General features: G+C 36.4%; 1 protein-coding gene across 2 annotated transcripts in view; it reads left to right on the forward strand.

Moving 5' to 3' along the window:
• HGF (hepatocyte growth factor) overlaps nt 1–12,209 on the forward strand; it is a 58,588-nt gene that overhangs the window by 13,475 nt on the left and 32,904 nt on the right. For both annotated transcript variants that reach the window (XM_032689426.1, XM_032689427.1), the window contains exons 3-6: nt 3,681–3,793; nt 4,438–4,552; nt 8,563–8,705; nt 10,373–10,493. In XM_032689426.1, coding sequence (XP_032545317.1) covers nt 3,681–3,793; nt 4,438–4,552; nt 8,563–8,705; nt 10,373–10,493 — 492 coding nt within the window. The remainder of the gene's footprint in view (nt 1–3,680; nt 3,794–4,437; nt 4,553–8,562; nt 8,706–10,372; nt 10,494–12,209) is intronic.

Genomic DNA, 12,209 nt, shown 5'->3' on the forward strand with positions numbered 1-12,209 from the left:
ATATTTTCCAGGCAGTAATATTTTTCACATGGTGCAAACCACTCCTTTTCTTATTGGCAGAGCTTCCACTGCTGTTATTGCCAAGGGAATCAGGTTGTATTCAATAGAGCGAGACATCCTTGAGTTCTGATGGTTAGCAGTGAGGAGTATTATAAAATTAGGTTTCACAGTATAAAATAAATTCTGAATAATGCTGAGCAAAAAACAATTCTATATTCCAACATCAGTCTAGAAAAATTACCTCAAGCTAGTTGTGGCTGCTCAGGGTGGTATCTTTGGTGTTCTGAACAAAAAAGGTAAGTTAATGTATTTGTCTGTTCTATTTTCCATTAATATTAATCTATAATCTCTCTGAATTGTTAAAATGTTCTCAGTTATTGTAGATTTTTTTTTTCTATTGGGACAGTGTCTGATGGATTCCTTAAGGGGCAAATTCTCCCTGGCTTAATCAGTCAATACAGTGACATAGAGGAGCCATGAGGGACTTTGAGAACACAATTGGAAAATTCATGCTCACAGATATCAGAATCACAGTCTGTCATGCAATTACTTCATACTGAATATGGAAAAGAACTACAAATCTGATGACTCATTCTCTGAATGCTCCATTTTCTCTTCCATATTTTTAGGAAGGAAGTGGTGTAGGTGATCAGATCTTGTCTTACTACTGTTATGCTGCAGAGCAAGTGGGATTTTCTTTTCCGGGATCTTGGAACATCCTTGTGGTTTTCCCTTTGGCCCCAGAGGAGTCCTGCTGTAGTGTGCACAGTTCTTTGATGCTACTGTAAACACCCATTTGACATGTGTTCCCTTTTAAAGGACAAGTTATTACTAATGTTTTCCTTTTATTCCTAGGATCATAGTCTTTAATTTCATACCAGCACATGATTACTACAAGGTGAAATTTGTTGCCTACTTAAATGAAAACCAACTAGTTTACTGCTAGCTGAGGGAGCATTCTAAAATAAGAAGAGAAGTAACACAAAATAACATTTTAAATATTTAAAATATTAGACTTGGATTTTCCTTTGTTTGTTGATGTTTTCATGGTTTGATTCTCATACTCCATACCCATGTAGCAGTTCTCCATCGTCTGGGCCACAGCACTGATATTTTATTTTCCGGATGCAAACTCAATTTATTTAAGCATTATTATCCAATAAAAAGGAATTATTTTTTAATATAGTTGTGACAAGAGCACTGGGAGCAGCAACATCTGAGTCTGTGCACTGTGAGGTACACAAGCAGGAAGACGATTAAGTTTCTTTTCTGCCAGAAAGTGGTAAAGAAGATTTCAGGCACTACAGACTTATAAAGGATCAGCCACTCTCTATTTTCTGGGAAAAAGAAAAAAAAGACAATTTTTGATTCCTTTGTTATAAGTTTCTGTATCACTTGCAAGTAAATTTTGAGTATTATATCAGTTAATAATTAATCTTTGCTGTTTTTATCTCTGGCACGTTTTTGTTGGAACTAATATATGTCACTTTTCAGAACAGATGTTTCCTCTGTTCCCTTGCTCTCATGCTTGCACAGATCTTGTTCTTTCCAACTGAGCTACAAGATTCTTATCTAGACCTGTTTCTTTTTTATAACATTATTCCTAAAACCCTCCATCAAAGAACTCCTTAGATTCATTTACGTTGTCATTTTAACTTCATAAATCTCTGTGCGTCTTTTTCTGCCATCTCAATCAGTTTTATCAACTTGCTGCTGCTAAGCTCTTCTATTCCTGAGTTTCATCACCCTTTGCAGTCCATATTCCCATTGTTTTCTTTCAGTCATCTTTGCAGGTTTTCCCACTACATTTACTATGGAGGAGAAAAAGATAATGTAGTTACTATTTTATTGTCTATGCAGGTGACTTTTGCAGGTATGTCCCTTTCTTAGCGACAAAGTTGTCCCTGTCTCGTTCTTTGTTATCTGCTTGGAGTTTCTGCATTTACACAGGAAGTGATTCCAGTATAGATCACAGAATTTCAGTACCTGATGAGAAAATCTACCGACTATCTCAGTACAAAGAGCAACAAGAAAAAATGGTTATGGTCGTCAGTATCAGTAGAAGAAAGTCCAAGAATTTTCTCAAATATGTTGACTTTGGAAGCATAAAAAATCTCCAGATTTGGGTCCAAGAAAAGATTGTTAGAAACTTTTATGTGCAGAAGTGATTGAAGCCAAACTGGAAAGAAACCAAAAGGCAACTGAAAGGCAAAAACTGAAAGAACTGTTTGTAAACAGTGCATTCTGCATTCCCACTTTAGGAGGGAGGAGTGGAAAGGAGAATGTAATCTGAAAGGAAGGAAAGGTCAAGGATATTTTTGTGAAGATGGAGTTAGAAGCACTTGGATATGCTCATATTTGAGAATCAGCCAGAAGAGAACAGAAGGTTTCACAAGGGCAGAAGGATGAAGGTTAGCAGGTTGGAAACATTTGGAGTCAACAGAGTAGAGAGAGCAGTTGGAGGAAAAATCTGTTTGGTGATGGAAACGATAATGAAGAAGATGTTTGAAAGAGAGAAGACGGGGGAGATTGGATTGGATTGTGCAATATTTTTAAGCGAAACCAGCAAGATCACACAAGAAAGCTTGTATGATGAATTAAATGGAGATCAAAGAGATTTTTGTTGAGGGGTGCAGTGCTCAGGAATATGGCACAGCCAAAGTATGGGGGAAGCGTAAGAAATCTGTGTATCTTTTCAGTATTACCAAGTAGTGATAAAATATCTCAGAAGGTACAAGATGACTGACAGAAATGTAGACTTTGGGGTAGGCTAAAGGCAATAGTATGATGTCCATGATTTGTTATTTTGTTCTAATGAAAAAAGTTAAGGAAAAAACACCTGTGAGGTTTTTTTCTGTCTTATTTTTCTATCCTTATTGGAATAATTGTTGCCCCCTCCAAGGGAGTCAATTATGTTCTTAAAATCTTTCAAAAAAATTTTACCTACACTTAAAGTCTATCCTTTCAAAATGATGTAAAGAGAAAAGGTCTGCATTTTTCATTTCAAATATTGAAAGAAGCTGTTTTTACTCTTCTGATTTCTGTTTGTCTTTCTTGTCCTCCCCTCAATCCAGTCAATTCAGCATACATTGTGCTCTATCCTTGAAAGCAGTTAAAATAAGAGAAAAGAAGAAAACAAAAGCAAGGCAAGGACAAACTGTAGGTGCACTATCACAGTTTAGTTTATCCATAAAAATAAAAAGAATCTTGTTTTTAAGCAGCTCTGTTGATCTAGTTAAGAAACAGATTTCTTGCTCTTGAATTTTCCTCAAACCACTAGTGTGAGATACTGAACTATTTCAGATCCATATTGTAAGCATAGCAAAAAAGGATATTTTAGAGTCTTCTTTTTTTTTTCCCAGAAAGCAGCATAGCTGGGGACACATATGCTGTCTCAGTCACATTTATCTCACTTTTAAAATAAAGATCTTTAATGACAAGGGAACTCTTAGATTAGTGTGAACAACTAAGCTGGTATTTAATGTAATGGCCACATCAATTTAATTTCTTTGTTTCTTTGCTCTTGTCAGCAGAGTTGTGGGTTTAAATAGTAATTTGGACTGTTTCTCTGATTTTCCCAGTAAAAATAATTCTTATGTCATTGCATGCTCTTTGGCAGGCCATGTGTCATTATTATAAACCACACAGAGATTTTTTTCTCATCCAGATTTTCTTTTCAGGGCCTTTGCTTATGACAGAGTTACAAAACGGTGCCATTGGTTATCCTTCAACAGCTTGACAAATGGTGTGAGAAAGAAGCAAGACCATGCGTTTGATCTGTATGAAAAGAAGGGTAACTGATTTATTTACTGATTTTGTTTTTCCAGCACTGAAGAGAGAAAAGAACCCCTGAGGTCAGTCAGTGATTTTTGACTGTAGGAACATCCTGGGCATGGGACAGTTCTATGAATTTTGAAAGTTGCATTTTACAGTTTTATTTACACATATCCTGAATTTGTTGTCATGCTAGTTCCTCTAGCATGATTGGTCAGTTTTCCCATGTACATATTTGCCTACCATCATACATACTAGCCTGAATTGTTACTTCATCTTACTACTTAAAAGCTCAAATGTATGTTAACATTTTTGACTTAATATTGTTCTTATTCACCTCATTAATGAGTGGGAGACTTAAGTCATCAGACTTAAAGAGTTTTGTTCAATCAGACATGTGGGAAACATTTTCAGGGGAGTTTTTTAAGTCAGTGATCGATATTTTGGAAAAAAAAAGGGACATGAATGTATGCCAACAACTAAACAGTATTTTGAATAATTAGGAATTTAAAATCTATTAAATTATATTATTTTGATAATATTATTTATTATAATATTTATTATAATATAATTTATTAGAAAATAGATTATGAACTTTAGTTTATATTGCATTAATCAAAACCCTAAAATTGCAATAATCAAACCCCTCTTTTATTTCAATAGACTATGTCAGGAATTGTATCATCGGGAAAGGAGCAGACTATAAAGGAACAATATCTGTTACCAAAAGTGGTATCCAGTGTCAGGCCTGGAATTCAATGATCCCCCATGAGCACAGGTAAGAGTTCAGGAGCAGAGACAACGGGAATAGTGTCGAGACAGCTTCCATAAAGCATAAGAATTTATGGGACAACTAACCTTAGACAACAAAATCTCTTAGATATTTTTCTTGCCTTTCTCCAAGAGATACCATTCTCCAGATCCCAGAAAATCCTTACTTTCATGGGCTTTCTCCAAAGAGGTCTCTTTTAATGCCAACCTGTGTGTCTGTATCCCTTCCTTTCCTGTGTCAGTGTTTTTAGCTGTTTATATCCTTTTGATCTCTTAGTTACTGGCAGGAACAAAACATCTGCATAACTTCAGCCTGGGGTCTGGAAGTTTATCACAATTTTCTAATCGACTCCCAGGGAATGAGCAATTTTAAAAATCCCATTATTAAGAAGTGGGGGATAGCCCACCTATTTGGTTAGTATATAGTTATTGTTACTATCATTTGCATAGTTGTTGTTAATTCTCTTTTATATGTTGAATACATTAAACTCTGTAGAGCACTTAGGCCAGGTAACAAATACATGGAAAGGACTAAAGAGACTATTGAAATCCTTTCCTTCACATCATACTGGCAATAACTAAAGACTGATGCAGCAGGTACAGAACTTAACTTTTCAGGTTAAGACCTGATACAGTGAAAAACTGAGGCCAAATCTACATCTTGAGAGTAAAGCTCATTAGACTCCATTATCTAAGGAAAGGAGAAGAAAGCCAAAATGTGAAGCCAGTAAGAATATTGGTAGAAGCAGAGTCACCAACAACAAACATTGCTGGAGACTAGGTAAAGGACTATGAAGTACTAGTCTACTCTTTGACCATTTCTCTTTGAACCTTTTTGTATTGGCTTTAGCCATTTAGACAATGAAACTTGAAGAGACAAAACTAAAATGTCCTCTCACCCATAAGCTTCCTGTCTATGTTGCTGCCTTTTGCTCCAGACTCCCAGCATCAGCACTCTTTTTAGGAGTAGCCAAACTGGATATTGCTGATGAGGAACTGGGCTGAGGAACTGCTCAGTCCTGTCCTGACCAAATCAATCCAGTGTACAAGATGATATCTTGGAACTACATGAAAAGGCAAAGGATACTTGGTTCTCTCCTCTTATGATGTGTTACAAAGCTGAGCCTCAGGCTTGGACTTACTGGACTTGGCTGCTTACAGTATCAATGGTAGTGTGTCTGATTTTCAGAGTGGGGCCAGACCTGTTCTTGTCTGGGAGCATATCATAAATATCACCAGGTGCCACAGCAGTGACCTTTTGAGACTTAACACTTTGAAGTATACAATCTTCATCTTTCAGAAGGGAAAGAATTCTAAATAATTACAAACTAAGCAAGAATGAGCATTTATTCTATGTAATATACATATGACTTTATATAATTAGAGAAAGGAAAGCGTCTTTATAGTGCACATTGTCACTGAATTGCATTTTAATACACAACATGCACAGTTTTATCACACTTGGACAGCCACTCTTCTACGATGAATTTTATGAGAATGACTTTTCTCTTGCCTTGTGCAATAAGTTTAATTTTTTAAAGGTCACCGGATAAATGAGGTGGCTGCATGCTAATTTTGTTTTTCAACATCAGAAAATATGATTTCATCATCAGAGACATGAGGGAGATGGGAAGAAGCAGACAGTAGTGGTGTGTTTGGAACTTATTAGTACAAAAGGCTTAGATTTTTAGTTCAGTTTTTCTCAACATCTGATAGCACATCACAATGTACTATTGTAAAATAAATCCCCATTTCATATTTAAAGGAGAATGTACTTTAATGATTTTTAATTATCTTTCTAGACAGAATAGAAATAACTACAGACTAAAGTTGTGCTTGAATTCAATGAGTCATATTTTTATGGGTTTGTATTCCAGTAGAACACAGAGACTCCCAACAAAACCCAGGGTTCTATTATTTTCATCTCCATTGTAGTACAGATTGCAGAACTCTTAGAGAGTATTAAATAGATAAACCCAATGTAAAAAGGGCTCAAAGAAAAATGGTCAAAGAGTAGACCAGTGCTTCACAGACTTTTGGCTAATTTCCATGACTTTTTTGTGGTTGAATCTGTTTTTACCATTACTCTTACTGACTTCAGTTTTTTGGCTTTTTTTCTTTTTTCCTTACCTAATGTGGTTGAACTAAATCATCAAACAATTTTAGGAGTGGCCCTTTCTTCCATTTCTGGACTGGCCTTCACTGCAACTCATCTTTTCCTCTCTCAAGAACATTGTTTCAGTACCTGCTGAAGCCATTTGTTTATCTGACTCATGTTGTGTTTTTAAGGCTATTCATTTAGACTTTTTTTTTTAATGTTCTTATAGCATATCTGATACAATTTGAGATACCTTTTCCCTATATTTTCTTATGTCCATAATTTCTGAACAGAAGAGTTAAATAAAATGATCTTGTATGCACTGACATACTACTTTAACACATTTGCAAGTTAGAATATCCTATCAGAAACGTTTCCCCAGGGCTGTCTTTAACTAAAAGACATTTAAGATATTTATATTACAAGACCACAGAGGAAAAACAGAAGCAATAATTTTATAGGCAGCAGTAATGACACAAAATTATTCTCTTAAAGCACCAAACATAAAAAAAAAATAGAAAAACCTCTTTTAGGTAATGCTTCCACATTATATTGGCTAGAACCACAATGTGATTAACAGAGGTATTTTTCATCTCAGTTAGTTCAAATATTTCATTAATGGGAATAAAACATGATTAAAATGCCACGTCCAATTTTTCTTAAATTTAATAACTTAAATATACTGACAGAAAAAACATGAAACAAATCTTAGAAAGCTCAAAAACTAAATTCAGTTACAACCTTTGTGTTATCTCCTATGCTGCTTGTCCAGTGTTTCAATTAACAAAAAAATCTTCATGGAACAGATCACAACTCTGAATTTAGGGTGTTTTCTAGCTACAGAGATTTAGCTGCAGTTTAAACACCACTGCAGTGAAACTGGTAGTGAAATGCCACTGGATTTGTCTGCAATGTGCAGCCTGAGTGTGGTCGTGACCTGTTGCAGTGGCATTGAACAGACCAGTCTGGGGTTTGGTTCCTTGCTATGGAGTTAGCAGTTCCTTTGTTTGAGGAGAAAATTGACTAACAATCTTTTATATGTAAATATATATATAATCTATATATGTATGCCTATGTATATTTCTGTATGTCAGTGTGCATGTAAGGGTTTCTCTAGAGGTAAACAAATACTTTTACAGATAGTTGGGACGACAACACCTTGCACCTGGTCAGTTTAAGTCAGCTGGGCTACTGTGAAATGTCCTAATTTATACAATAGCAATGATGAATAGGTCTATAAGTAGCAGACCCTAAGGTGACAACAGTCAGGCTTGTGGTAGAACATGAAGCAAGACAGCTTAAGTGACACCTGGGGAAATTTCTGATGCTGAAATGCAAAGCAGTCCGTGGTTTCACGCAGTGAAAGCCTCTCAGCGAGGTGTATCACAACACTCAGTCACGCTCACATGCTCCTGAGGATCAGTTCTAGCTGCTGCCCGAGCAGGGATGCAAAGAGGTTTCTCTGCTTGTGGACTTTTAGTCTAAGCCCAAATGGACCTGTTGTTTGTGCCAACATGCAGAGGAAAGACAGGTCTGGCTACAGACCCAATGAATTTTTCCCCTATGCACCCACAGTTCATGAAGGAGAACACAGGGATGGCTGGCAGGGAGTGTGTGGCTGCCTCTGGTTCTGTGGCAGATAGTTGGCTCTGGACAGCTGAGGGATGGGAATAAAACTCATTACAGCATGCTACAGGCTAGACAAATTGTCCCAGATTTGGGCCATTTAGGTTGAGTAATCCCTACTGAAGATGTGTATTTGTGCATGGACAGATGTTTGGGGGGTACATTTCTTTAGGTGGGATGGAGGGAGAAGGAAGCAGAAATGTGATTTTTTTTCTAACTATTTGTAAAAATAGTATGATTAACCCCAAAGTTTGCATGCTCTTATACTGTAATGATTGTCATTTTAAAACTAGCTTTTTGCCTTCGAGCTATCGGGGAAAAGACCTGAGGGAAAACTACTGCCGAAACCCCCGAGGGGAAGAGGGAGGCCCGTGGTGTTTCACCACCAGTCCAGAGATGCGCCACGAAGTCTGTGACATCCCCCTCTGCTCAGAAGGTAACCTGGCACGACTTCTGCAGAAGGTTGCTTTTGCTCTGCTGACAGCAGCTGCACAGAACTTCCAGTAGTCACTTGCTTGTGCCCTTTGGATAAAGAATAGGTGATTTCTCAGCAAGAATAATTCACATAGCAAGAAAAGGAGGTATTAAGAGGAAGAGAAGTTCTTGTATGTTCCCGTACGCTGGAATATTTGAACAAGGTTTCAGGCTCAGCAGCTTTTTTCAGGTCATGGAGGAGCTTGAACAATGTAATTGTGCTGATCACACAAATGTGATTTGCTTGTCTAGTCCATAGTGAATCCATTACGGTTTCAGTATTACTATGTGATAAAATCATCTAGTTCCATTCCATGGTAAAATCAGCTTTTCCTCTTCTTTTTGATGAAAATTTAGATACTGAATTACAGGATGAAAGCTCAAGATAAGTATGCCCTTTGTTTTTCAAATAAATACTGTAAATAAGTGTAACTATAAATCCAATCCCATTTGACTTTCAAGTCACAGAATTTGAAAGACACTTCATGTGCACCATTGCATTTGTTGACTTTTAAGTTGTGTTAACCTCCAAACTAAGCTCTTATATCTTGCTAATCAGCCAATTCAGTTCCAGTCAATCAACTCATTTAAATCCTCAAGATATGATGCCTTTAATTTTCCTGCTAATGTGTCACATGCAATAGCTGTGGTGTTGTGGAGGAACTAAAAGGAGAGGGAGGGAGAGGGGGAGAGAAGGGGGAAGCAAATAATTTACAAGGAGCTTGAAAATCTATTAAAACCTAACATTTAAATATAAATTTAAATGAGCTTCAAATGGGAAAATACTTGGAGCTCACTGCAGGATGAAGACTTTGATAGCAGATGTTTTGACTGAAGAGTGAGATCTGTAAATGCATAAAATAGTATTTTCTAAGTGATCCTTCTTTAAAATTACTCTAATTAGGGAGTAATTGAGAAATTTGTCTACAGTTAGTTATGATGAATTTATTTTATGTTTTCAGACTTCTAAATCTAAATTTTGTTTAACAGCGGTTTCAAATCCCTTTGATAGTTTTTGCCCATTCTCTCTCAACCCCCCTCTACTTTCCCAAACCAGGGCTGAAAATGTATCTTAGTGTAAGCTGCCAAAAAGAATTATCACCAAAAAGAAACAGTATCATGTGTAGCTGAAAGCGCTGGGAATTTAAAAAATATACTGTACTGCACTGAAATTGGGATTCAGCCATTTTTCTGCACTTAAACTTGTGCTGTAATTATAGTAGACTTAGAGTGATTTGAAATAATGGATGACACTTAATTGGAAAATACCACCTTTAAAAAATACTTCTTCCTTAGATATGTGTCTCTTTCTGCTACTAACCATAAGTAAGATTAAAAATCTTTTAGGAACATGAATGTGTCTAGCAGCTGACCCCTACCTGCCTCAAAACTGTAAGTGTCCTATAAAGTGATATCACATTTAAGCTCATGGATTAGATCTAAGAAAGAGATGTTATTCTATTCCAAAGGGCATTACCCACACCAACTCACAAAAAGGTACCAAACTCTTCAGTTTGGTTTCAATACATAAGAGCAGGGATGTGATTTATTTCTTTTTAACTTTCTTTTTTTGTGGTGCTAGTCAACAGTGTAATAAATGACTAGTGTCTACTTTTTTTTTTTTCCTAGTTGAATGCATGACCTGCAATGGAGAGAATTACAGAGGGCCAATGGATCACACCGAGACGGGCAAGGAGTGTCAGCGCTGGGATCTTCAGAGACCACACAAGCACAAATTTCGACCAGAGAGGTAACCTCTTCCCCCCACCCCCCCAAGCCAAGACCATGTGGTCATAATTTGAAAATTGCACACATTCCGGAAACAGCTGAGCAAAACTAGCATGAGCTCAACTGAAATTTATGGATGTCACCAGTTTTAGATGTTTGGGCTTCTGGTCCATAGTGTAGGCTGGCTACTGTCACAACGGAAATGCAGGATGGGGACTAGAGGCTGTTTTGTGCAGTTGTGACTACATCCCATGCCAGTTTAGTGTAGTGATGTGCATGTGCTGCATTAATTGATCAAAATTAACTTCATTGACACTAAAAAATTAACCCCTGAATGTTTCTGCATATATTGATTTGCAGCTTCAGTGAGCTTAAAATACCTTAAAGTCACCACAAAGTAAATAATGATTAAAAGTCATATATTTTTGTTAGACTTCTTGACACAATTGTGAATATAAACTTGCAATATCGTCAAGTAACATTATCCTCCTTTTTGAGATATTGAATAGTCTTAAAGCCGTGGATGATCTTCTGTTATAATCACATTTAAGTACCCAATTTGTTTGACCAAAATATTTGCTCACTGCATATGTTTTTGCAGCCTGGGAAAGGAGTTCATTGCTCTGTTTAGTATTTTATGACTGTGAATTTTTATCTTAGACTTTTTTCTTCTTTTTTTTTTTTTTTAATTTAGGCATGAATGCATGATGCCAAAAGTTGAGTCAGAAATACAAAGACAAATTTCATCCCTGTTAGGTTTTGTCCTAGAGGGCAAAATTCACCCAACCACAAATGGTCATCTATAATACACCCTTCTGGAAGGATTTTGGGGCATAGGCGTGGGTGGGGGTTAGGCCACATAGGAAGGCCTCTGTGATCATCTAAACTGTACTACAGTTTCATTTTAGTTTTATTCTGGATTTTGGATTGACTCCATTTATAAATTGGATTAAATAAATTTAAACTGCCAGAGGAAGACTGCAAGAATCAAAAAACCCAGAATGATTAAGATCTTTCACTGAAAGGATCTCTATATATGTTGAAGTGTTTTACTAAATAAAACATTATTTTTATACTCAGAAATGTGAACACTACTAGATTTTAGAAAGCCTGATCATTCAGCAAAACATTAAGGATCTGAAGTTTTGGAGTTTATGTGATATAACCTCTTTTCTACCCTGGGTCGGATGATCTGCTTCATGAATAATAGCAGGCATCCCACAACTCTGCTGCAATAAATATTTTGTATTAACAGACTGAGACTGAAGATAATCTGAGTTTTGCCATGCACTTACTGTGCCTTCTAGAACAAGTCACTGAAAGAGTTTTGTTCCTTGGGAGTGAAACAGTTGTAGAACTTCTGGGTACAAATAATAACAATTTTACTGTCAGGAGGAAATTTCTTTTTTTCCATTAATTTCTACTTGTTTGCAAAATGACTTTTCAGACTAACAGCAGTCTTACGAACAACTGCCTTCCTCCTTGAACTATTTCCTTCAGAAAACATCATCTTGAGAGTTTTCAGACTGTAATAAAAGTGGGGTTTTTTATCAAAAAGACACCCATCCAGATTGAATTGATTCATATGAGCTTTCAGAAGAGTAATGGGGCCCAATGCATTTCTAATACACTGGTGTTAATCACCTTCATGGAACAGTCACTAAAGGTAGTAACAATTATACTTTGATTATACTAGATTTTAAAAAGGTTGTGGGATTTACTTTGTGTTTTTTTTTTT

This window comes from Chiroxiphia lanceolata, chromosome 5 (genome assembly GCF_009829145.1).
Source record: "Chiroxiphia lanceolata isolate bChiLan1 chromosome 5, bChiLan1.pri, whole genome shotgun sequence".
NCBI lineage: Eukaryota > Metazoa > Chordata > Aves > Passeriformes > Pipridae > Chiroxiphia > Chiroxiphia lanceolata.